This window comes from Pelodiscus sinensis, chromosome 3, assembly GCF_049634645.1.
Source record: "Pelodiscus sinensis isolate JC-2024 chromosome 3, ASM4963464v1, whole genome shotgun sequence".
NCBI classification, from domain to species: domain Eukaryota; kingdom Metazoa; phylum Chordata; order Testudines; family Trionychidae; genus Pelodiscus; species Pelodiscus sinensis.
This window is the reverse complement of record NC_134713.1, coordinates 160,320,836-160,348,337: the sequence shown is the minus strand read 5'-3', so window position 1 is coordinate 160,348,337 and position 27,502 is coordinate 160,320,836. Positions and strand designations below refer to the sequence as shown.

The 27,502-nt window shown below is 43.7% G+C and overlaps 1 protein-coding gene across 3 annotated transcripts in view; it reads right to left on the bottom strand.

The window, feature by feature from the left end:
• The window catches only part of ALK (ALK receptor tyrosine kinase), a 636,373-nt gene that overhangs the window by 24,066 nt on the left and 584,805 nt on the right, over positions 1-27,502 (bottom strand). Inside the window, exons 14-21 of one of the 3 annotated variants that reach the window (XM_025180988.2) lie at positions 22,434-22,565; positions 21,250-21,394; positions 15,607-15,669; positions 13,392-13,490; positions 11,350-11,502; positions 9,299-9,397; positions 7,509-7,695; positions 841-931 (exon numbers count right to left, since the gene is read on the bottom strand). In XM_025180988.2, coding sequence (XP_025036773.2) covers positions 841-931; positions 7,509-7,695; positions 9,299-9,397; positions 11,350-11,502; positions 13,392-13,490; positions 15,607-15,669; positions 21,250-21,394; positions 22,434-22,565 — 969 coding nt within the window. Of the gene's footprint in view, positions 1-840; positions 932-7,508; positions 7,696-9,298; positions 9,398-11,349; positions 11,503-13,391; positions 13,491-15,486; positions 15,670-21,249; positions 21,395-22,433; positions 22,566-27,502 lie in introns of all 3 variants that reach the window. The other 2 variants (XM_075925354.1, XM_075925355.1) reach the window with 2 other exon arrangements.

Here is a 27,502-nt window from a genome sequence, read left to right as displayed (position 1 = left end):
TCCACAGATCCGCACTGCTGTACATCAGTTACACATTGCAGAGGATTATACTGCACAACTGAAACAATAAGCTGATTTCCAAGCAATAAGCAGCCTTCTCAAGCCAAGAGGATGCAGGTTACCACAATTCATTAATGGCTTTTTATAAATTGTAACAGCTGAATGATTACTGACACAGTGCACCGGGCTCTAGCACCCCTGTTGCTACAGCCCATCATTACCAGCTAAGTGTTTGCTTCACTTACAGGAATGTCAGACATCACACAAAACATGGCCAGATGGTAATAGATGCAAGCAGGCTGACAGATTTGAAATAAAGATCTCTGTAATGCACTCTCATCTGGGCACGGTTGAGTCAGCTGGATTCAAAACATTGTGCTGCTGGACATGATGCCTGCAGCACCAGAAGAGACCAGGGTGGGGAGGAAGGGCTAGTGGTTAGGGCAGGAGATTGTGAACAATGCAACATGGCCAATGGCAATGAGAGGGCACTGGACAAGGGAGACTAAAACTGGGTTCTAATCTCAGCTGTGCATGATCATACACAATGGGGACAGTGATACCTACTGCCCTTGGAAAGAGCTTTGAGATCTCTGGATGAAAAATGTTACGTAAAAGCTAGATATTTGTACTCTGCCCAAGTGACTCCGGGGAAATCATCGCACCTGTTCTGTGCCTCAATGTCCACATCAGCAAAAGAGGGACAGTATACACACACACACACACCTTCCAGAGGTGTTGAGAGGCTGAATTCATCACTGTTGCTACAATGCTTTGAGAACTCTGGATGAAAGGTGCACAAAGTGTTACTTGTGTGATTATTCACATATTGTTACTTACCTTCACAGCCACCTGCAAGGAATTGGGGTCACTGAGGATCCCCACCACCTGACCTTCATATACTTCGCCAAAAGCTCCATGGCCCAAACCTCTGGATAAACCATAAAAGATAATGAGGTTTTAATGCAGAACATGCACACTATAATATTCTGATCACAGGAAACAGAACATGGGTATAATTTTTATGCCAGTAAAACATGCAGAACTGAAACATCAATCCTGGTCATGCTGCTGGTACCACTCTGCACAGCCATTTGTGGGAGCATGGCTTGGTTTCCAATATTGATTTTTTCCATCTTTATCCTAAAATGTATTTAGCTGCTAGGGGAGGTAGTCCTCAAAAGTAAAAGCTTGTGGAGCCTTAATGTATATGTCAAAATGGCATACCCCATTTCTGAGTCACTGATAACTCAGAAGAAAATGATCTTGAATGCTTAGGAATCAATGTCCTAAAAGATAAAGTACACGGGGTACTGGTAAATTGCTGCTACATACCTCTTAATGACACAAGGGAACATGACGACTGGCTCCTTATACACCTATCTACAAAGTGTAGGGGAAAAAAAGCTGCAGGATGATGGGGGACTTCAGTGTGAGTGACATATGTTGGAGGAATATGCAGGATTTCTTTATTAGACCTTGTTTTAACAGATAAAGAAGAACTGACCAAAAAACTAATATTAATGGTAGTTCAGGTACAAATGATGACGACCTGATCACATTTATAATGTACAAGCCAAAAAAAGTACAGACGAGTAACATACACACACACATACACACACACACACTCTCACTCATAGCAATTTCAAAAAGCTGAAAAGAATGATGAACCAAGTCAGCTGGGAAGAATAATTTAATCAGAAAAATCATTTTTAATCAGCAAATAATCATTAAAAACACCTTAGATACCTGAACAATCAAAATTGCACAACTGAGAAAGAAAGCTCTGCTGTTTTAAAAAAACTGACCTGGTTTAAAAGGTAACAACAGCTTACGTAAATATTCATATATATAATTACAAATGGAAGGGGGAAGTTGATAGTAATGACTATATACCAGAAGTTAGGAACTGTAGAAAACTGAAAAGAGAAATCAAGGGACACAAGGAAAAATCTATGGCTAGCAGAGTTAAGGACAATAAGGATATTTTAAAATGTCTTAGAAATAAAAAGAATCCTGACAATGGTATTGGTCCATTACTATATGGCAATGGCAGAGATATCAATAATAATGCAGAAAAAGTAGCAGCGTTCAATAACTATTTCTGTTCTATATTTGGAGGAAAAAATATGATATAGTCTCATATGGTGACGATAGCACACTTTTCATTCCACTACTGTCAGAAAAGGTCATTGAAAAGAAGCTACTAAAGTTGGATATTTTAGAGTCGGCAGCTCTGGATAATTTGCACCCTGCCGTTTTAAAAGGATTGGCTGAGGACCTTGCTGAACCATTAATGTTGATTGTCACAAAGTTTTGGAGCATTGGGGAAGTTTTAAAAGACTGGAAGAAAGCTAATGTTAGGGAAATTTGTAAAAAGGGCAAAGAGGATTGTCCGGTTAATTATAGGCCTGTCAGCCTGACATCAATCTTAGGCAAGATAATGGAGCAGTTGATGTGGGATTTGATTAATAAATAATTGAAAAATTAAAGGATTGTAGTGTAATAAATGCAAATCAACACTAGTTTATGGAAAACAGATCCTATCCAACTAATTTGGTATCTTTCCCCTCCGAGATTACAAGTTTGGTCGATAAAGGTAATAATTCTGACATAATAGATTTCTGTGAAGTGCTTGACTTGGTATTGAACAACATTTTGATTAAAAACTAGAATGATGTAAAATGAACATAGAATACATTAAAGAGATAAAATACTGGCTGACAAGTCTCAAACTGTAACCAAAATAGGACATTGTCATTGGGTAGGTGTGTTTCTAGGGGGAATACAGGGCCAGATTAAGATGTGCTGAGGCCCTAAAATATGTCAAATTTAAGAGGCCTACATTACCAAACAATGTGTATTATTCTTACAGAAAGCACAATGAAAACAGAAATAATAAAGTTTTATATTTGCCTATACACTGGTTCATAGGCAAGGATGCAACTAAAAACTAGTAATTTTTTTTTTATTTAGAGGCTTCTCATAAACTGAGGGGCAAAGCTGTAACTTACTTAGATTTTGCATAAATCTGGCACACAGGGATTGGTTCTTGGCCCTATACTATTTCACATTTCTATCAAGAACCTAAAAGAAAACATCACATCATCGCTAATAAAGTTTGCAGAGGGGGAGGACAGATAATGAGGAGGGCAGGTCACTCATTCAGAGCAATTTGGATCAGCTGGAAAAGCACAAGAAAACAATACGCATTTCAACATGGCTATGATGCATTTTAACGTGGCTACAGAGTACATAAATGTGCGCATCTAGGAACAAAGAATGTAGGCCATACTTACAGGATGGGAAATTCTATTCAGAGAAGCAGTGACTTTTGAAAAGATTTGGGGGTCACAGTGGATAATCAGCTGAACATAAGCTCCCAAGAGAACACTGTGGCCAAAAGAGCTAATGCAATTTTGGAACGCATAAACACAGGAATCTCAAGTAGGTGTATAGATCTTATTTTATCTCTGTATGGGTCACTGCTGCAATGGCTGCTGGAATAGTGTGCCCAGTTCTAGTGCCCACAATTGAAGGAGGATGATGATAAATTGGAGAAGGTTCAGAGAAGAGCCATGAAACTAATTAAAGTATTAGAAAACTTGCCTTTTAGAGACAGTCTCAAAGAGCTCAATCTGTTTAGCTTAAAGAGAAAGTTAAAGGGTTACTGGATGAGAGTCTATAAGTATCTACATGGCCAATGGTTATTTATAATGGGTTCTTCAGTCTAGCAGAGAAAGGTATAACATGATTCAGTGGCTGGATGCTGAAGCTAGACAAATTCACAGGGGAAATAAGGCGTAAGCCTTTATCATTAAGAGTAATTAACCATGAGAATAAAGTACCAAGAGTCATCTTCATTGCAGGCAATTTTTAAATTCACACTAGATGTTTTTCTAAAAGAGCCACACTGAGAATTATTTTGGGGAAGTTCTATGCCTTTTGCTATAACAGAGGTCAGACTAGATCAAGGGTGTGCAAGATATGGCCCATGGGCCAAATCTGGCCCGCCAAGCTGCTGGGCCTACAGGCCAAGACCCCAAGACTGTTCAAAATGGCTGGTGCTCCCCTCCACCAGGGGTGTTTTAAATAGTGAGACATGTCCCTGGCAAAAGGGAAGAGGGCAAGAGACTTCATGCGCTCGTCTGCCACCAGGCTCTGATTGGCCTGGAGGTGGAGGAGCATGCAAAGTCTCCTCCTTCACCTCTTGCCAAGAGCATGGAGTGCGTAAAGGGAGCCGCCAGCTGTTCAAAACAACTGGGGGTTCCCTCTAGGCATTGCGTGACCCTGGTGGGGGGAGAGAGTTTGCACGTTTCCCCACCCCCAGGCCTTGGTCCCAGTTGTGATGATTGGCCTAGTGGTGGGGAAGTGTTCAACGTCTCTTGCCCCCCAGAGATGCACGGCCCAGAGCAGCACACAGAGGGGGCCTGCTGCAGGAGGGAGCCTGCCTTGGGGACCCTGATGGGCTGCTGGCCGGGAGCTGCCTAAGCAGAGCCTAGGCAGAGCCTGCCTCCGGAACCCCAGCCCCTCCCGCTTCCCAACTCCCTGCCCCAGGTCACCACTCCTTCCTGCCCTAGGTCACCACCCAAATCCTCTGCACACACATCCCGTCCCAGGTCACAATTCTCTTCCAAACCCTGCTCTTTCTGCAATACCCCTCCCCCAGGTAAACAACTCCTGCACCCCTATTCTCTCCCAGACTCTGCACCTCAATTTCCTGCCCCCCAATTCATCCAAACTCCCTCCCACACCGTCTCTTGCACCCCAATCCTCTACTCTGAGTTCCCTTTTACACCCAACCTCCGTCCCAAACCCCACACTCCCTCCATTGAGAAGGATGGCCTTTTACCACTTTCCAAAATCTTGGAGTGGCCCTCCATCAAAAATTATTGCGAACCCCAGGACTAGAAGGTCACAATAGTTATTTCTGGCCTTGGCTTTATAGCTGCTTGTTTCCAATCTATTGTAGTTAAAATGTTGACGTGATAGTATGTAGCACATAGTATTGTCCTCTTACACTAGTATAGGAGCACTTCCTAATTTTAATCTACTTGCTGTGTAACTCAAAAGTGTTCTAAACAATGGGCAGATCAGAGATACACTTTTCATTTGATACTTTTCATTTTACAGTATACAGTACTCTAAATTTGTTAACAATTCCTTAGACAATTATACATCTTATTTTAAGAAAGCATCAAGTAAGAGGCTGTGCAGTGCAACAGATGTCAAGGGACCTAAATTCTGGCTCTGTCACTGACTTGATGACCTTAAGTAAGTCACTTAATCACCCTGTGCCTCAGTTTTCTACATCTGTAAAATCATGCTTTGTAGAGCATTCATCTCCATGGATAAACCATATTATCTATGTAAGTGCTAGAAATGGTGACTGTAGATAGTAACATATTATGAAGAAATTGTGAGGCTTCATTATGGAACAAGATAAGGAAAAAAGCAAACAAATCTTACACCTCGTTAATGCACAGTTTCTCCATTTTGTGTCACTGCTTATTCTGTTTTTTAATTAATAGATGCTAAATCTCTAAGTGCAACAAGAGCCACATCACATAGGCGTTAGGGGCACAGATACACAGCATGACAACACCACAGTGAAGATAGAAGCTGTTGGACTGAGCCCTGGAATCCCCTCTTCATCCACACAGGGAGTTAAGCTTTGGCAGGGATGATGTAAGCCTCCTCAACTCAGACATGGCCGGGGTGGGGGAGGGGATGACACTTTCTAGGCACTCTCTCTTGCAGCGAGATGCCTAGTCATTCACTTCCAGGGCACTTGTTTGAACCAGGACTGGATTGATGGTCAGACTGAATGGCTGCTAGGTGGCCTGTGTTCATTTGAGCTGGTGGCCTCATTCCAGTTCTATTACTTCTGTATGTGGTCTCAGCAGGTCACAAAGACTCAACCCCCCAGATCATGATCCTGTCTAGATATGGTAAAGGTACATGGCCAGGCCCGCTAGCGTGGGGCGGGGGCAAAGTGGGCAACTGCCCTGGGCCTAGTAACTCTAATGGATCTGGGGCTTCCATTGCTGCCACTGCTACTGCGGTAGCAACGGTACTCAGAGCCCCAAATCACCACAGGAGTGCTGTGCAGCATGCTCCAGGGGCTGGGTGGCAATGAGGGATGGCTGCTTCAGCCCCGGCCCTTCTGCCTATGACCCCATCCTTTCTAGGAGCCCGGAGCTGTCCCCCCCCCGACCTTGCCCAGAGGCCCAGTGTGGCTGTTGGCTCCCCTGTACATGGCTTCTGGATGAGGGAAACTCATGCTATTATTGTCCATGCTATACCTGGTCTATAGATACAGTTCAATTTAAAGTCCCTTTCATCCTTGCCAGGAGAAAAAATGTTATGTTTCTGACTGTCAGGCCTCAACCCTGGCAGCTAACCTACACTGCAGAGTCAAATTGTCAGTAGCTTGATTGCTCCTAACAATTATTTCCACTAAGTGTCAGCCATGAAACATTATATTCAGCCGCACTGATCCATCCTGTGTAAAATGGGACTTTAAAACAGTTACAGAGCTCTACAGTGCATAAACATACCCCTCTTCCTCCACCAATTCCCAGATTTTTCCTTTACTCTCTGTGGCTTGATACAAACTCAGTGATCCCATCACAGCCTGTGTATATGGCGGTACACAGTGCATTGGGAAGTCCTAACTTGGGAGCAGCGAGGTATGATATGACAGAGGCCTGCAGTAGCTGATAACATAGTGAGGGTGGTAGTGGACATCATCTTTGTTATAAGATCCTGAATCTCCTATGCCCTCCTGCTCCTTAATCCTGCCTTTTTGCTTTGTGCCAAAGATCATGTGTCACATCATAGTGTCTATTGGGGAGCTCTATACCCTACAACAATAGAGGGATTGGACTCTATGATTCTGCAAATCTTTCCTAGAGGTGATCCCCAACCCAAGCCACCCTCAATTTTTTAGAAACTTCTCATCCAGATCCTAATGTTGTTCAGCCCATGGATAGCTTTCCCCATCTCTGGCTTTTACAGTCCATGGCCCACTGTCCAGTAGCACCTAGATTCTCACTGCTCATTGCTGAGGTCACTCTCCTTGCCAGGAATCCAGCCACAGCCTTCTAACAAACCTCCTCCAATCCTCATGCCCCCCATATTGCAATATTTGGTCTAAACCCAAGGGGCACTACACAAAGCATTTGAGAGCCTGGAAGAAAGATCTCTAGGATCTGAATTACTGGGCTTTGTGGTGATAGAGCATCTGTTCTTTCTACAAGACAGAAGATGAACAATGTGCCTATGAAAGGCTAAGGAGACCAAGCTAGCATCCAGTCTCTACAATGGTCATGTGGTAAGCATGGAATATCACCCTAACTGCCATAGTTCTTTTGTGTGTCTAAGAGAAGGGACAGGTGTGCGAATAGAAAGAAAGAATGAGAATGTGTGTGCACCAGGCATGCAAGAGACAGAGTGCATATGAATATATTGGGTGAAGTACAAGGAAGGCAAACAGATGAACTTACCTTATGAGGGAGATATTTTTCCGAGGCACCTCCTTGAGATCACTGATGGAGGTGGTCTTTCCCGCAAAACAGTAGTTGGGATTGTAGTCTGTCATAATAGTGGAGGTGCGCAGCCGGCTCAGTTTGTACTCGGGGCTCTGTAATTCCAGCTGCATGGCTTGCAGTTCCTGGTGCTTCCGGCGATACACTACAAATGGAGCACAGTGAGTCATGGATGCAGACATGAAGGCAATCAACACAGAACATGTGATGTGTAACTGGTACAGTGTTCAAACTTCAGTGAATCAAAATAAACAGAGGCATTGGCAACCTTCAGCGCATTGAATGCATACATGTAGAAGTCTTCTGGATGCTTCTCCAAAGCTCACTCTGAATTTATCCAACTTTGTTAGGTTTAGAAATCAGGTTAAGAAAAAACTCACTCATGAGACTTCCAGCATTGCTTGATTTTAAGAATAGGATGAAATCCAGTTAACAGTGAATTCTGAGGTAACAAATCTCTTTTATTAGTGATTGGGCTTCAAAGAATGGAACCAAAGCCAACTTTTTCAAAACTCAAAGGTGTTTGGACACAGCACCTAGCTTACAAGGAAACTGAATAAAAATCCATATTTAGTTGTGTTGTATCACTATATTCAGACTGGAATCTCTTTAGAAGTAAAATTACTTCACTTTATGAAATTCTCTCTTGATTCCCATAAGCAGGTAGTCAGTGTAAAGTTTTTAAAGAAAACCATCCACTTGATCAAAACATTCTAAACCTTAAACATGGTTCAATTTTGGGCAAAAGCTGAATGAAATTTGTTTTTACAGTCTCAGAACCAATTAACTCAGCTGTTATTGTTAGCTTCCCACACCTGTGGAAGATAGGTATTTCTGAAGAAATCACAAACCAAAACTAGACCCGCTGCAAAATGTAAGTTTACAAAATAGGGCCCAGTCATAGAGATACTAACTTAACAGTAATTTTGCCATGAACTTCAATGGGAGCAGATGTAATTGAAATTCTGACAAAGGCCACAAACATTTATGTCTTAGGAAGCCATCATTTGTAAAATTAGAATCTCAGCCAATGTAAGCACCTTCATACATATTGTATTACCCTAAATAAAAAGAGGCTTGATTTTTTTAAGTGCTGAGCTCTCACAGCTCCTTCTAAAATCAGTGAAAACTGGAAAATGTGGTCTGACATTTTTGCACCCCAAACCACAAAACAATTTCTCTATAAGGATACAGTCATGAGAAGTATTGCAATGCTGCCATCAGTCACTGGAACAACTTTGGAACTAGCTAGTAAAGATAAGAATGGCATAGGTCAGGAGTGGGCAAAAATTTTTCATGGGGGGCCACTCCAAGATTTTGGAAAGTGGTTGAGGGCTGCACTCTTCTATGATATTAATGGAGGAGGTGCAAGAGAGCCTGCCTGCGGTGCCCCACTGTGTCTGTGGGCCGTATTTTGCCCAGGCCTGGCATAGGTGGTATTTTAATTATACCTTGCTATTCATTTATGCCCATACTTGCTGCCTGGTGTAAAAGTACTGCTCAAACTAAATTTTCTTTTTAACTTTTTCTACTTTCCCTTCAAAAGGAAAAATGTCCCTAAATTGGTTGTTTTGGCTAAAAACATTTGTCAAAAAAAGAAAACAGATGAGTTTTCATTAAAAAAAATCCAGCTTAAAGCTTGTGTCAATGCCAATGTTCTTGGTTCTACTAGAAATGGCTTAGATGCAAAGCACAATATGCTGAAGCTTTTGCTCCTCTGCGTGCATTTTGCTTTATGAGACACTCACCTATCATGATCCCAGAAAAAGCCAGAATGAGGGCAGCAACCAGTGTAGAAGTCACTACAGACAAGACCAAAGGGAGGGGGAGATGAGCCCCGGGGTCGGCTGAAAGAGATGCAGGAGAAAGAGGGTGTTACAGGTTTTAAATCCTCTCCCTGTGGTCATTTAAAAAAATATTTTCTGTCCCTCCTTCCGTTTGCTCCATCTGTTGCTCTTACAATGTATGAAACCAGGACCACCTCTGCTGCAATCAACTCCCAGCACTATGACTTCCAATGGCTCATTCTTTCACGTTCCTCAATTAAATTTCAGCCATAGAAACAGATGGTTTCCTATCAGGAAATTAACACACACATTCTCTGGACATGAAAGCAAGGCTATTGAAAACCTGGGGGGAGGAGGGAGGAAGAGAATATTAAATTGCCTGGGGCCTGAGTGTGGCCATCAATGCCAAGTCATAGTGAAAACAGCATGAGGATAACTCCAATATGTCATCTGCTCTTTCAGGGGTGGGCAAACTTTTTGGCCTGACGGCCACATCCACATATAGAAATTGTATGGTGGGCCATGAATGCTCATGAAATTGAGGCTAGGGTGTGGGAGGAGGCAAGGACTCTGGCTGGGGTGTGGGTTCTTGGGTGGGGATGAGAGATGTGGGGTCCAGGAGGTTGCTCCAGTCTGGGACTGAGGGATTCAGATGGCAGGAGAGGGATCAGGACTGGGGCAGAGGGTTGGACCATGGAGGGCGTGATGGCAAGTTAGGGTTTCCCCAATCCTGCACCCCCATAGCAGCCAGAACAGTCTCCACCAGCCAGTATAATAGAGAGGGGTTTATTGATTTTCCAGAACACAGCACATCACATATGTGATGTGACTACCGGGGCAGGGCCAGGATGGCTCAGGCCCCTAGGGTTAGGGTCCATCACCCCTATCCCACAGCTTAGCCTGTTCTCTCCGTACTTCCCAGACAGCAACTGATCCTCTCCCTGCCTGCAAGTCCTTTGTCCCTCTCTTCCCTTAACTTGTATAACCAGTTTTGCTACCATCCTGGGAACGGCAGGATACCCCCTGCTGGGCTGTGCTTACAGACAGCCGCCAGTGGGGGTCCCCCACAGCCCAAGCATAGTAACCAACAAGAGGAGAGACCTCACCAGGCTTATCCTAGGAAAAGTAGAGACTGGAGTACAAGATGACAGCCCCCAATGCGATTTGGGGCAGAGGGTGCGTCATTGCTCCATCAGTGACTGACATTCTGGGCACTTGTGCCAAGCACAGCTGCTAGCCTGCGCACTGGGGCCAGGCAGTGATGAGGGCATGTGGCACCAAATGAGGTTGGAGCAGAGTTGTTGTAGCTTTAGCCCAGAGAACAGGTGGGTCCTTGGAACCGGGTTGGGTAGGAGAGGGATCAAGCTCCAGGCCACTTGTGGGTCTCTGCTTGCTGAAGGTTTCAGGGAGCAGAGCTGGTCTCTGGGCCTACAGCTCCAGCTACTCCTCAGTGCAGCCCCAAGTGTAGCCCATGGGAGGGACCCTAGGGGGCTCCAACTGCCTCCAAGGACTTGCCTTCCTCCTGAGCCACGGGGAGCACCCTAAAAATAACACGTGGCGTGAAGCACAGGTTGGGAAAAGGGGCAACTGCCCCCACACCTAGACTGAACCCTGGAAAAATTCCTTTTTTGGGGTGAAAGTGAATTTTAGAACAGAGTTTCTTTCTCTGATCTGTGCCTTTAAGGAGCCCCCAGACCCACAGAGCACATTCCTTGCCTCTTGAGTGAAAAATATCACCTAGCTGCTTCGAATGTTACCCAATGAGTCAGCTATATAGGGCAAAACACATCAGCAAACTGTGCCTGCCCCATGTGTTAGCTTCCTTGCCACAGAAGTACACTGCATATGCCAGCAATGAAGGGGATAATTAATCAGGGTCAACTTTTAAAGAAAGACTATTTAAATCTGTGGTGCCTTGCAATCCAGGAAGTTAAAGAAGCTTTCACTATGCACTCATGCATAGATGTTACGACCCATCCCAAAGGAACTCCTTCCTTTCTGCACCTTCTTACCTACACAAGAGACACCATCAGCAGCCAGGTCTGTCCCAGGCTCACAGAAGCAAATGACTTTTTGAGTCTCAAGATCAACGCGGCACTCATCAAGCTCACAGTGGCTGCAGTTAAGGTGCAGCTTAATAGCCACCTCTCCGTGTCCCTCTGTCACTAGGGAACAGATGAAAGAGGCTGAGTATGTTATAGGAGAGAATCCAAGAGCTCCCCCGGACAGCAACAGGAGAACTGCTGCAATATGACATTGTAATATGCAGAAATGTATGGTCTCAAGAGTCCCACATCGGGTGGGATGGGCTCTGTCTGAAAAACTTTTGCTGACTGCCATTCACCCCTCTCTGCTGACGGTAGCCCCACGTCTCACTGGCACTACTGCCAGAGAGAGGACACTGAAGGAATCTCAGCTATTAGTTTTCACTCACTCACTCAGGCTATGCCTACACCACAAGGTTTTTGCGCAAAAACTGGCGGAGCACCCACTCCTTAAGTGTGTTTTTGCGCAAAAAGAAGTACAGTAAATCGACAGAACAGAGGGCTTCCCACGAGGAATAACTCCTTTTTGCCCTACAGTTCTTGCACAAAAAGGTATGTGTGGATGCTCCACGGGGGTTTCTTGCGCAAAAAGCCTATCAGAAAAAGTACAGATGCTCTGATGGCCATTCAGTTAATTACAATCAGTGCTATCTTGCGCAAGAGAGTCCATGCAATATGGGCACTCCCTTGCACAAAAGCACATTGCTTTTGCGATGCACTTTTGAGGTGTGGACGCGCTTTTGCGCAAGACGTTTTTGCGGAAGAGATCTTCTACAAAAAGCTTCTTGTGCAAAAACCCTGCAGTGTAGACAAGGCTCCGCCCTCCCCCTCTCACACGCCCCTCTGCTAAGCTGTCTTGGATACCAGCACTGCAGCCACATGAACCAGTTATGCTGGTGCAATGTGGTCACAGAGACCAACCCTTCAGTTAATCCCCCAGAGTATAAATGTTTTCTGCCACTGCCTCATCAGAGCACAAGGCGCATTGTGGGGCAGGCAAAGGGCATACTGAGGTGAGGAAGAAGTGTTGCTGGAGCAATCATGTGCCCTCCATGCTACAGCAAGTCCCACTGGGGTTCTGGGAGTAGGGGAGGGGATCCAAGTGAGGGCAGTCCTCACGCGTTTCCTAGTCTGTGCTGGGGCTGAACCATCCACAGCAGCCCCTGCTGACCTACTGGGGGAATCAAGTTCAAGTTCTCGGGGCTGGTACAGACGGAGAAAGCTGTCAAGGTAGCACATTCTATCTATAGGCACTGGGGGAAGTACCTCACTGCCCTCTCCAGCACTCTCTCAGTCTGACCCAAGAGAAGCTTTAATGGGGGAAGAATTCAGCACAGAAACATTTCTCATAGGATCGCTCTCAGCTTCCACCACTATCAGAAGTACAGCACACGAATCACAGGCTGACAGCTGGGGGAAAGAGGCCTGCTACATCATCCAGCCCATGCTCCACCCAGGACTGGATTGGCATCCTAGTTTGTTGTAAACGAGACTTATTCTAACTTCTTTGAGTAGCAACATCTTTTTATTTTTCAGGCAACCCATCTATCCTGGCAGTAGCACCACAGACCCACCACACTTTCTACATTTGCCAACAGCATACAACATGACACTGGAACACCCACACATTTCCTTGTTTAACTCTCTGCCTACTTCCCTTACTGGCTGCTTTATTACAGACATTATAACAACTTTGTTCCCTACAGTATTTCTTGGTTTCATTGTCCAGTCCAGTTTCTAAACGACTTTAGAAATTAAGCTTCTATCACTTCTCATGTGGAGACTACTCCACAGACTAAGAGATCTCACCATTAGGAAATATTTCCCCAACAGCCTCAATTTTTTTCCTTTGCTCGCTTTCATCTCCTTATTCCACATTGGGCTATGCTAAACAATGTGTCTCTTTCCTTGGTGTTCACAACTATGCTAATCTACATCTTCGAAGCTTTGAAACAAACAGCCTACTCCAAACATGAAGGAAACTCAGGAGAACTGACCAATATCAATACCTTTTAGTGCAGGGGTGTATAAAGTACCCAGTGGACTAATAAAGGACACCCCATCCTCACCATCGATCTCTGGGTCATTGTCTGCTGCAGCATTGCCACCTACATCAAATGAGATGGTACCTTAACATACTGGGGGTTCATTAGATCTAAAATACAGTTAATTGAAACATGCAAGAAAATTCACAAGCATCCAAATGAGAAAGGGTGATTAATCAGTCTAAATATCCAGCTGGGACATTTAATGGATGGGGGGAAGGTTAGTGGATAGTGATATGGAGCACTGGCCTTTCACTTCAGGGAGTTCTGTGAACAACACTTGTGGCTCTTAATGAAGCAAATTAATCTTTCAGCTCAGTCCCAGGCAGACTATTTCCCACTAAGCACATCACCTTTAATCATTTGGATGCTGTAAAAAACGTAGAAACAGATGCATTCGTTTGGCTTGCAGACTGGACAATGCCAGTGCATAAGAGTTAACTCAGCACAGTTCAGGCTTTGTACTCCCAGGCTATGCACTGGGAGTAACAGTCATCTGAACTGCTTTTTCTCCTCTACACCCTCAGGCCAGGGTGGTCCACCAGCGATGGGGGACTAAAGGAGCTTGCATGGGAAATGTCCAAGTGTGCCTTGGACAGGCAGAGATCACAGAAGGGGAGCGGTAGCTCAATATTTTGATCTGTTAACATGCACAGATACCCTTCCTCCTTCTAAAAAGAGAGGGTTGTTTTTCTACTTTCATCACCTTTGGCAGGGCAGAAAATTGGATACTAAAAACAACATTATCTTGCATGAGACATTCTGTTGAAAAAAAATCATTATACATAATATCATCACAAAGCACGTGGTCAAGCTAAGCACTCAGGCTAATTACTTCTTTGAAGTGTTTTGAGACTACCATTGCTCTGAATTCAAGCCACAGTGGTGGATAACCACAGGTGAGAAGTCCACCACAGCTGAAGTGATGGGTGGCCACAGGGACTGATTATTGGTTGTGAAGCTGTTCACCCTATGGTGACTGCTTTCAGTCTGGCCCATATCAATAGTAATTCAGAGTCATTACCATCTGATGGTTGACCTGGAGACGTTTGGAAATGAATTAGTAGCCTCCATTCAGTTCCTTGTTGACAAAAGCCACAATAATAGCAATTATTAATTGACCTCTCTTGTAGGCAGTCTGAGCACAAGAGCAAAGGATTAGACCATGGAGACCAAAATACCTGCCTTGCCCCTAGAGGAATCCCCTGTAGGGTTGAGGTATGTTGGTCTTAGGGCAGTGTGGAGGAAGCTTGGTTTGCCACTGTTCATGCTCAATCTCCTTTAAGGCTTTGTCTACACTGCACTGTTAACCCGGTAAATGGCACCAACGCCTGAACATCTGAGTCAGCCCTGCTTAGCTGAGATCACCTTCACAGCAAAGCCATACTTGGCTATTTCCACATATGTCTGTATGTCTGGGGGAATTTCCCATGGTTTTTCATGTTCCCTTCACAGCTGGAAGGGCAGTGGAGGACTCACGTGATTTAGCCGTTATCCTCACTGAACACGTGGGTTTCAGCCTGAGTTAAAGAGGAGTCACGGCTCTCGTCATCCCTAAGCTGGGTCAGCTACCCTGGGCTTAAAGCAATTCCAGACCTAGATAAAAAGCCCTCCCCTGCTGCACAGATTGTAACCTGGTTAACTCTGCAATGTAGACATGCCCTAAATGTAAACACTTGCCATCAGACTCCATGGCAAAAGCCCCCAGATACTGGTATTGACAACAGATATGCAAAACCTATGGGGCTGCTGCTTCTTCAGTATTATGGCCAAGAAATGAAAGGCTCAATATATAGTCATGAGTCAAGAAACACAATGGGATCTTGATGGCATAGTTTTCTAAAATGCAAAGCCAGGTTTCCAGCAGAAGCACTGAGATCTGGCTATTTGCTTAAAAGCTAAACAACATACATTCATCCAGAGCTAAAAAGGCAACACATAAACATCCTATTACATAACAGTCATATATATGCTAGCTATAGGATAATTTCAATCAATGTTTTCCTACTGTTAGCACTAAAGGAGGGGAAGGGACACCTTGAACATGAAGCCACTTTACCTATATATCCTCCGCCTCCTCCACCTGAGGAGCACCCCCCTCCACCCCCTCCGAAACCCCCTCTTGTCTCCCACCCCCACTTCTTCATGGCCTGGGGGCAGGATTTTCCTCCAGTAGCACCTTCCAGCAAGGACTTTCCTGACCACAGGAAGGAAGTGTTATCATTCCAGCCACCTCCACCACCTGCAGTTAAGAAAAGAGAAAGCAGCCCATGTAAGTTTCTGTTACTGCCAATCAGCAGAACGAATGCTCATTACAAACACCTCAGCTGCAAGAGAGAACATCATATAGTAGTTACAGAATGGGAAAAGAGACCTGAGTGCCATCTGCCACTAACTGGCTGTGTCTGACCTATGGGCACAAATTCTCTGTATCTCTTTTCATCCATCTATGCATTTTTCTGCGAATAAAGTCATTAAAATGCAATTTTTCTTCACCAACTTTTTTTGATTGTGACATTTTGGCTAGCTCTAACCTGAATTAATCAGTTTCTGTGCATGTGTTCTATTACCCACTACAGAATGAAATCAGATATTCTCAAGAGCATATCTTAGGTCTCTTGAGCTCTGTCAACACTTCTAAGGCCACATGCCCACTTGCTGTCGATCTTCCGGTGTTTGATTTAGAGGGTCTAGTACAGACCTGCTAAACTGAATGCTGAGGGTGCCCCAGTCAGCATCAGTACTCTTACTCCCTGTGAGGAGTAAGGGAAGTCGATGGGAAAGTTTCTTACATAGCTGGAAAGCCAACATGGCTAATCTGCTAGAGTTCTTTGAGGGGGTCAACAAACATGTGGATAAAGGGGGATCCAGTGGATATAGTGTTCTTAGATTTCCAGAAAGCCTTTGACAAGTTCCCACACCAAAGGCTTTTAAGTAAAGTAAGTTGTCATGGGATAAGACGGAAGGTCCTTTCATGGACTGATAACTGGTTATAAGACAGGAAACAAAGGGCAGGAATACAGCTGGTCCCCAAGTTGTGAATGGTCGAGTTATGACCGTTCGCATATACGACCAAAGCTCCCATGGAGCGGTCGTAAAGGTGGTCCCCGAGTTACGAACGCAACCCGCGCTTACGAATAGCACAGTCACTATGTAACTCAATGGGGTCCGAGTTACGAACAGATCGAGTTACGGCCAAGTGTTTGGTCTGTAACTCATTCATAACTTGGAGAGAGGCTGTAAATGGTAAATTTTCAGAGTGGAGACAGGTAACTAGTGGGGTCCCCCAAGGTCCTGTCCCAGGACCAATCCTATTCAACTTATTTATAAATGATCTAGAGAAAGGGGTAAATGCTGAGGTGGCAAAATTTGCAGAAGATACCAAACTGCTCAAGATAGTTATAACCAAAACAGACTGTGAAGAGCTTCAAAAAGATCTCATCAAACTAAGTGACTTGGCAACTAAATGGCAAATGAAATTTAATGTTGAGAAATGTAAAGTAATGCACATTAGAAAAAATTAATCCCAATTATACATACAATATGATGGGAACTAACTTAGCTACAACTACTCAAGAGAGAGATCTTGCAGTCATTGTGGATAGTTCTCTGAAAACATCCACGCAGTGTGCAGCAGTTTTGGTCAAAAAAACCAAACAGAATATTTGGAATCATTAAAAAAGGGAGAGAGAATAAACTAGAGAATATCTTATTGTCTCTATATAAAACCATGGTACGCCTACATCTTGAATACTGCGTACAGATGTGGTCATCTCATCTCAAAAAGATATACTGGCATTGGAAAAGGTTCAGAAAAGGGCAACAAAAATTATGAAGGTTTGGAATTTTTCAGCTTAGAAAAGAAGAGACTAAAGGGGAGGGGAAATATGATAGAGGTCTATAAAATCATGACTGGTGTGGAAAAAGTGAATAAGGAAAAGTTATTTACTTATTCCCACAATATAAGAATTATGAGGTCGCCAAATGAAATTAAGAGATAGCAGGTTTACAAACAAAAGGAAGTTTTCCTTCACTTCGCACACAGTCAACCTCTGGAATTTCTTGTCAGAAGATGTTGTGAAGGCTAGAACTGTAACAGGATTCAAAAAAGAGCTAGATAGATTCATGGAGTTTAGGTCCATCAATGGCTATTAACCAGGATGGGTAGGAATGGTGTCTGTAGTGTGGAAACCATTTTCATATTTAGTTAGAAGCCATCTTGTATAACAGAAACCATTTCAGCTTCTTGCTTCTGAACTTTCTGTCACCCCATAAGAAGCCTACAGGATAGGCTATTGGAATGTGTTAATTGAGCTGGTTGAGAGAGGAAGCCTCACTCCCTAATACCTGCCCACTATCTTGCTGATAACGGTTTTGTCTTTCTAAGTTTAACTGATGATTTCTGTAATTGGATGCCCTGACATCAGATTTGTTTGGTTAAGGGTATAAAGATACTAGGATTGATTGTATTAGGCAGCCTTACTGGGCCCGGCTCTGCTGGGACCACGTTTGGCTCACTCTGTGCCTTATTGATCAATAAAGCTGTTTGATTAACCGCCTAACCAGAGAGGAGCATTTGCTTCAACAATTTGGAGGTCCCACCAAGATTCCTAATGCGCCACTTGTCCGTATGGATGGACCAGCACCCCACTTCCAAGCCTTTCAGAGTGCTCAATAGAAGGTAAGGGGGATACCTGTTACGAAATCTCCTGTCCAGAGCTTGGGATTTGGAGTGACGGCCGGCCGTCAGGGTAAGGGGAGCTACGGAATCAACTTTTTGTGGGGCGGCTAACATTTTTGTCTGTCTGTGTCTATTAGGCCTGTCTTATGTGTCACAGTTCCAAAAGGGCACACCGGTGCCTCTAGTGAGGCAGCCATGCGCTAGGCCCTCTGTGTTCGGACGCTGAAAGCTGGAAAGCTGGTGTGGTGCCATTACTCTCCCTCGGCACACGGAACTGTGGGAAAGCTTTGTCGTCTCTCTCTGTCACTTACGGACGTAATACTAACCTTTACGGCTAACCCCAGGCCATAGTACTCCCCCATTCCGTCAGGCTGTCTCCAGGCGCCAGGATGTGGTGTTCTGTTGGGCTGGGGCGGGTGCTGGAAATCCCTGTGAGCGGGTGGATTTTGGTCTAGCGTCTCACAACTAAAAAGTGGGGAAGGGGGGAGATCTTGCGAGCAGGTGAACTCTGGTTCGGTGACACTCAGAAGGAAATAGTGTGAGCAGGTGAAATCTCAGTTCAATGCCTCACAGAGTCTTTCAAAGCGCGCAGAAAATGGGGGTAGGTCAGTCTACAGGAATTCCAGTGCCTTTATGATAAGTGCCTTCTGGTATAGGATCCTATTAAATGCCGGGTGTCTTAGGGCAGTGCCACTTAATAGAAACCCATGGGAACTGGACAATTAAAAAAGAAAAGATGCATCTAAATGTGGAAACTGTAGGAAAAAACTGGAAAAAAAATGTGTGAAAAATGAGTATGAATGTAATGAGAGAAGTATGAATGCTTCTGCATAGGTCTGAGACTTGAGCTGATCCCAGCTGCACCAAGACTCTCCCACGAGGGAGTTCTGAACACAAAGGGGGGGGGGCGGGATCAGCTGAACCTCAAGACTCAGCGGATATGTGAGGGAGTGACGACTCCACTTATTTCATGAGCTGCTACTGTCTAACACTCTAGATCTAGCAGACTCTTTCTTTGAAGTGTGTAAAGTTAGCTTAGATGGGGGTTAGTCTAAGCATATCCTCCCCACTGCCGAAAGGCACCCCTGCGTACTATATGTATGTGTATAATGGTCCAAGGACCTGTAAGCATTTAACAAATTGGAAAAGAGAAAAAAATTAAAGCCTTGAGGGATGAAAGTGAAGCGCAGAAAAGCAAAAAAATCTGCCCTGCAGTGAGAAATGTAACTTACAAGCAGCTGCAGTGCCTCTGTGCCAAAAGAATGCACAAGAAGTGAGAAAAAGGATTTCTCCTTAGGGGGGAATTCAGCACAACATCACCTCTCTACCCCTCTTTATAACGCATATACAAATAAAGAGGAAACACAAAAGATACCTAAAAGGAATTAGCTCTTCCCTTTGGAAACACGGGCTCCTGTAACAAACCTGCCCGATCCAAAGCAAAACACCGAGTTTAAAATAAGTTTAACAGCTTAAGGGAAGTGTTCCTCCAAATTCTGATGAAAGGAATTAAGCAATATTGTAATGTGCAAGAAGGAAAACCTGCTTTAAAAAGGACTCCTTGTTTCTTGCAGCCTCTTTTAATCATCTAGGCAAAAAAACAATCAAGTTTAAACATTTAGCCACAGTCACTTTGTTAAATCTATTAAAGGAAAATAAGGAATTCTACTGAAACTTAACTGGTTAACTGCATAAAAGAATAAAATCTATACATTGTAAATTTGTAAAAGCTGCACCCTAAGGGTGAAATTTGCCTTCCAAGGAAACAAATTATCGTTTTAAGAATCCAAACCCAGAAACTTCACTGTGTCTTTGTTCAAGGCTGAGTTGATGGGGGGGGGAGGGATAGCTCAATGGAAGGGAGTAGCTAACAGTGCTTTATAATGCTCTAAACAATGATTCTTACTGACACTACTAAACTCTTAGATTTGAAGAGCTCAGTGTACTTAAACATTAATTATGTAAAGCTCACTATATCCCTGGAGGTAGGGAAGTATTATCCCCATTTTATAGGTGGCCTAGAGAGGTTAAGTGACTTGCCAAAGGCCACAAAGTAGGTGGACAGCATGAAGAGAATTAGGAGTCCTGACTACCAGCCCTCTGTTCTCTATGCAGCTCCTAGTACCCCACATTCATTTTGAAACATTAAGAAACCCATTTCAGTGCCTCAATTCTCCATCTGTAAATTGGGGGTACTACAACTTCTCTTTTAGACAAGGCTTGGTGTGAATTAGTTTGAAATTGTACATATTACCACACCTGTATACATTAAATATTGTTAATTGTAATATTGTTTATTTTTGCAGGCTTCATGATGATTGAAGGTTCAAGGTCCAAAGTGCTGGACATTTACAGAGCTATGGAAGAGACTTTTCCATCTCAGGAAACAAGACAAGCAAACATACGTAGATTAAAGTCATTTCATGTTTCAGAATGGTGCCACACTGGCAATCTGAAAGACAAACCTGCTAAGCACAGAAAAGTATAATCCAAGAACAAAACTAAACAATGTTCTGCAGGGAACAGTCTTGCCTTGGCAGGGATATGGACTAAATGACAATAGGTCCTGTGCATTTTTGTTGTCTGTGGTTCTGTAAGCAGATGCCCAGTAGCGCAACCTTCTCAGAGAGAGAATGCATTCACCCTGATGTGAGCAGGTGGTCCCCAAATCGGTGGTTCATTCAGTCTTTAGCCTCTTTGCAGGAACTGCTAACTAGGCTACAAGACAGCCCAGTCTGCACTAGCCTGGGAAACTATACTAGCAGCTAGGCAATAGAAATGCTACATGAATTCTATGTCTGCAGGGATTTCTTCCTTGTGGTGACAATGGTTTCTAAGAGTCTCTCATTTTCACATCTTATGTTAGGTCTCTCAAAGATTTGCTGAGACAAGGTGATGAGGTGATATCTTTTCTTAGACTGACTTCTGTTGATGAGAGACACAAGCTTTTGCATTTACAAGGAGCTTTTTCAGATCTGGGAAAAGCTCTTTGTGGCTTGAAAGCTTGTCTCTCTCCCCAACAAAAGTTGGTCCAATAAAAGATATCATCTAACCCACCTTGTCTCGCTAACAACCTGGGATGGACATGGTTACTACTATATTGCATACAAAGATTTTCTGAATAGAGTAAATGTTCCTTACCTGCAGCTCCTGAATTTCCATTCAGCCCTGGAACAGATGAATCATTCTCCAGCCTTTCTGGATGAAAAGTATCTGTTTTGGCCCTGTAGGCTCTGCCACCACCTCCTGCTGCAATTATCAAAGGGACTGGCTCTCCATTCTCCATCTTAACAGGGTGAATTGAGAAATGAAGCTGGGGTTTACGCTGTGTCAGACATGCAAATACAAGTTCATCCCTCACATTAGTTACTTCATGTTCACTCAGCAAGGCCCTAGGAATGCTGAGCTGTCCAAATTACTATTGCATTATTCATGTACCTGTAACCAAAGATTAATGGATGCTTCTAATCCAACCATGTTCAGTAGAGAACAACAGCTTCGAAGGCTATATGTCTCATGCAAGCCAGTGCTCACACTCTTGTAAAGCATGTAATGTTACCTGCTATGATGTAGTGTATCAATTACAAAAATGCTAAGGTAGACTGCTCTGTGTAGTGCAGTACAGTGGCTCCATTTTGCAGGGGGTTACCACTTCGGGAACTTCTTGAGTGTGCAGAGTGACTATGATACAGTGCAAGTCTATTGAGTTGAAGTGTATTGAGATTTGGGATGAATGCGGATTGATTAGCCCACTTTTGATAAAAACTTTAAATGACCTGCAATGGAGATCAATGGGCTTTGGCTGAAAGGCTACATCTACAGCAGAGCATGAAAGCTGACACCAATTATTCATATGCTGCAATACAACAGAAGTCAAAAACTACAAGGACTATATTCTGTGATGCCACAACTCAAGGGACTGCCATGGAATTCACCCGTTTCAGAACTGTGCTCCAGAATTTCATGTCACATTACAAAATTGTATTTTTAGTCCACGTGGCAGAAAGATAAACCTTAGGAATGTACATTGATGCAATGACCCTGTCTGAGCCAGCCTTAGCAAAAGCTCTAAGAGGTATGAACAGGGCCATTCAGCTCAATCAGGGGCTCAGGACCTCTTTGCACCCACAGCCATAAATTATAAGTTATATTTAAGCTCACTTTAAGGCTTATTAGTGTAAGTGGGAATCAGGCCTAGAGATTTCTTTATGCTCCAAGGTATGTAATAGGGAGTACTTAATAAACAAAGGATGGCATTCATGCTAAAGGCCTAAGTAGTGTGCAGTATGTTTATGTAATAGGTCATAGTGGCTATGTTCCTGTACCTTAAATATATATGTTGCTCCTCCCCCTCCACCACCTCCTCCTGCCCATTCATGGACACTCCTGTTCATTCGAATCTCCTCTTCAATCACGTTATTCTCTCCAATGCATACTTTCTGGATAACATGGTTAGTCTGCAGATAGAACAGAAAGTCTGAGTTCATACAAGAAGCCTTCACTTTACTACATACAAAGTAAGCTAACTCATTACAAATGCCTCATATTCCTCCAATGGTTCCAATGTGTTTCCATCGAACCAAAGGGAATTTTGCCATGGACTCCAGTGGGAGCAGAAAGAGGCTTAGTCTCCTACAAAAGTGCCGCCTTTTGCTCTGCTTCTGACCAGAGGAAACTGTGGGTTTTTTTTTAATTGACTCAGTTTAAAGTGAATTCAGTGCTGAACAAGTGTCAAGTAGACATATCTAGTAACTGATGTCATATTTATCCATAGAAGAGGTATGGCACAGTCTGAGGTATCTCCACTTTATATGCCAGGGGTATGATTCCTCTACTTGTGTACACATACTCAGGAGCACTGGAACAATTTGTATCATGGGGCGCTGAGAGCCATTGAAACCAATGGTAAACCTTGTATAGAATGGAAACCACTTCCATTAATGGGGTGCAGCACCCCAGCACTAGAACTTATGCACATACTCATGCTAGCTGTAATCAATCTAGCATGCTAGCTGTAATCAATCTAGCATACATATGAACAGCAGGATCACCATGCTAGCACGGGTAATGGCAGCAAAGGCATGGTTGAACTGTGCTTACCCAGCAAAAGCCAGTGGTTATGTACTGAATGCAGCTAACCCCACTTCCACTGCAGCCGCTGCCACAGCTACACAATTCATTGTCATGCTAGCTTGAGTATGTGTACACAAGGAGGAGAATCACACCTCCAGCTCATTGTGCAGATGTAGCCAGTGCAAACCTCCCCCAATCCACCTGCCCATAACAACTTGACTTTCACCTAGCATTTTTCACCCATTTATTTCCCTTACAAAGGAAGGTAAGTATTGGTGCCATCTGTGTTGCACAAATGGGGAAACAGAGGCACTTGGCAAAGAAACAACTTGCTCCAAGTAATACTGCAAACCAGTGGCAGACAGGAATAGAACTCAGGTCTCCTGATTTCCAATTCAGTGCCCTAACCAGTGAGCCATACTGCCAACATACTTCAGTCTTGACTTTAAGGGACTCCTTAAGGATAAAGCCTCACTACCAAATGCCGTGGTGGACATTTGATCATGAGATAATCAACTGAGTCCCTTCCAACTCATTCATACATACAGAATGGGAAGCGACTGTCTGGGAAGGAGTATGGCAGAAAGGAATCTAGGGGTTATAGTGGACCACAAGCTGAATATGAGTCAGCAGTGTGATGCTGTTGCAAAGAAAGCAAACATGATTCTGGGATGCATTAGCAGGTGTATTGTGAGCAAGACACAAGAAGTCATTCTTCCACTCTACTCTGTGCTGGTTAGGCCTCAATTGGAGTATTGCGTTCAGTTCTGGGCACCACATTTCAAGAAAGATGAGGAGAAATTGGAGAGGGTCCAGAGCAGAGCAACAAGAATGGTTAAAGGTCTAGAGAACATGATCTAAGAGGGAAGGCTGAAGGTATTGGGTTTGTTTAGTGTAGAAAAGAGAAGATTGAGGGGGGACACGATAGCCATTTTCAGGTATCTAAAAGGATGTCATAAGGAGGAGGGAGAAAACTTGTTCATCTTGGCCTCTGGGGATAGAACAAGAAGCAATGGGCTTAAACTACAGCAAGGGAGGTTTAGGTTGGACATTAGGAGAAAGTTCCTAACTGTCAGGGTAGTCAAACACTGGAATAAATTGCCCAGGGAGGTTGTGGATTCGCCATCTCTGGAGATATTTAAGAGTAGGTTAGATAAATGTCTATCAGGGATGGTCTAGACAGTATTTGGTCCTGCCATGAGGGCAGGGGACTGGACTCGATGACCTCTCGAGGTCCCTTCCAGTCCTAGTATTCTATGATTCTATGATTTCAAATAGATCAAGAGAAAGCCATAATTACCATCCCTAACTACATGATAGTTAGTGACCTGGGATTAAAAAAACAGTAGTTTGGTGACTAATGATGCACCCAAATGATTCACACCTGTAGTCCTACTGAAGTCAAATCAGAATCTCCGTATGTGTGTCTCCAACATGCATGGTTTAATGTTGGGGTTTTACAGTGGTTGGAGTTCAGGCTTTAGTTATTTCACTTTCTGGGCATTAAGTAGCTGTGTCTCAATCTCTATCTTGTTAATTATACTGGCCTCAGCACTGGGGTAATGAGCCTTAATGGAAATATTTGCAGATAATATTTATCTAAATATAATCCTCCCTCTCTATCTTCCTATTCTCGCTCTGAACTATTTTTTTGCATGAGAAGAACCTGATATATCAGTCTTCCAGGTTAGAACTGAAGTGTTTTGTTTCCCATCAAGTGGATCCAAAACTTCCCTGCCAAGTACCACAGGCACAATTAAAAATCCACTTCAGGCAAGAATTTGATTCAGAGTCTGGAAGGGGATGATTAATAAAATGTCAGAGTACAATGACTCAGAAATACCAGTAGATTACAATTGAATTTAAAAAAAACTACCCTTCATTGCAAAGACATAACTGATTACAATCCAATCAAGTAAAAATCCCTTCCACAAGTCAATGCAATCTCTTTGCTTCGATGAAAGAATTACATTAGCACTCAATAAATTCTCACTAAGATTACAGTGGCCTGTAATTTAATGACTTCATATATTACATTGCAGTGGAATGGCCTGATTATACATGCTAAATGAAAGTCTGAGTTAGGACATACCTAATTTTAAAGAGCTCTTACATTAACCATGTGTGTATATGACTGTGGGGGGCGGGGGAAGGAGGGAAGGGTGGAACAGACATTATTCCAGTTTAAGTATTGTCTACATTATTTAGCTTTGGCCCCAGGCCCTTCTACTTTCCAGCCAGTACCCTCCTTCCCTTCTCTGCTCAAAGTCTGTAATGGACAATAATGCTTTCGTTTTGTGAACTGCAGCTATATGACAAATGCCACCGCCAAGAATACTGCAGAACACTAAATTCTCAGATCAAAAGCTGTGGTGAAATTTCACAGGATAATGCTTAATTTTCCTCCATTTGGACTTCAACCGAAAGAAAAGAATTCTCAAAAGTATTTTTGCTTCTGCAGCTCTTAGCAGTAGTAAGGGAAGGTGAGCCTCTTGTAAGCAATTTATAGCACTTAGTAACAGTGGCAGCTGGATTGATTTAGTAGTGATGCATTCAGCCCCCTCCCCCCCCCCCCATGAACAAAGCCTGAGCAAATGGGCTTTGTGTAGTGATCCTTACAGCATTTGCAGATCCCATATCAAAGATGGGGCTAAGGTTGGTGGGAAGATTAACCTCATGAGGCTAAATTTGCAGAATTTGTCCCAGATTGGCCTGTTGGGGAAAAGGTGGATGAGGTTGTCCCCTCCCTTCTGTAAAATGAGAAAGGGATTTGGTAGTTGTCAAGGCTGTTCCCCACTCTGGCACAACGAATGCAGAAGTTGGGGGCTTGCAAGAATGCTCCAAAACCTTGCCTCTACTGGCACTGGTACAAAACTCCCCCCTCCCAATTCCTAAAACCCAGATTTTGGGGGACCCGCTGCCACTACCCAAGTAATTCCAAGAAAATCAGGGAAGAGATCACTTGGAAAATCCCCTCCCTAAGGTAAAGCTCTCCCACCTACCCCAACCTCCATTTTGCTTTAAGTTGAGAAAAACAGAGGGAATCCACAGACAACAATGGACTCCGCCCTTGTAACTCGGCACTGAGTCCTAAGGATACAACCATCCACCAATACTGGTTAATTAGAAAAAAAACTAATCTTTTATTATCAAAACAAAACTACAGTTGCAAGCACAGTAAATTAGCTAGATGGAAAGAGCCACCATTTGATATAGATACTCAGGGAAAACCATTTCCCTTTCCCATACTCAGGGAAAGAGCCACCATTTGATATAGATACTCTGGCCTGTAATGCTTAGTTAAAATAGAGAAAAAAACAACTAGCCAGCTCAGACATGATTTCCAAACCCCCAAACAAGGAAAACAATAATGGACTATCTAAACTTTTCCCTACTTACACATATTAAAAAGTCCATTCTTGGAGAGAAAAGCATCTCCCATCTCCCTCAATACCTGGGAGAAACTGCTCTGATCTCAAACAAAAAAGAGAGAGAGAGAGAAACCCCCTCTTTCCAGTTTGAACTTCCAATCTGCATTGTTATTGGCTGGCCACCCGACACCTTTGCTAGGAACCTGAGCTAACCCCTTAGTCACCAGGTGCTAGTCAGCACTCCTGATTATGACAGTAGTTAAAAGCAAAGATTCCCTGAGAAACATGCAGATTCACTGTGGACCATGTTGTCCCATGGCAGGACTGCAACATCAGCTCCTCATGGGTATGTCTACACAACAGTAAACACTCGCTGCTGGCCCCGGTCAGCTGACTTAGGCTTGGGTGCAAGACTGTACAACTGTAATGTAGATGTTCAGGCTCACACTGAACCCTGGGTTCTGTGGAAGAAAACATTGTCCTCACTCTGCGTTTGTAAGCAACAAGTAGCCAGAGGCAGTTTTATTACAAGCTGCAGCAAGGGAAAAACTGGTTCGGGCAGGGTGGGAAGCCCCCTGAGGCAGATCTTCGAATACAAGCAATTATGAAGCAATTTATATACTGTCCAATAGATATAATAACAATAACAATTAGTCTCCTTCCCATTACAAACACCAATGGCTAACAGTTATTTTAGTTCCACCCAGATGCTCCTTATCTCAAGGTCCCTGCCAGAGTCAGCATTCTATCCTTATCTCCGTATGGAGGCGAGAGGCGAAGGCAGCGTCTTATTACAGCTCTCACGTTGTCAGGCCACAAACTTAGCTTGACTCTTGCTCTCTTGCTAACAAGACCGAGATGGCTGCAAACAATTTCCCTTATTCCATTTTCCTGCCTCCACAGTTCGGAGACCCTCACCCTTTGCAGGATCCCTGGACTCAGGCCCCATA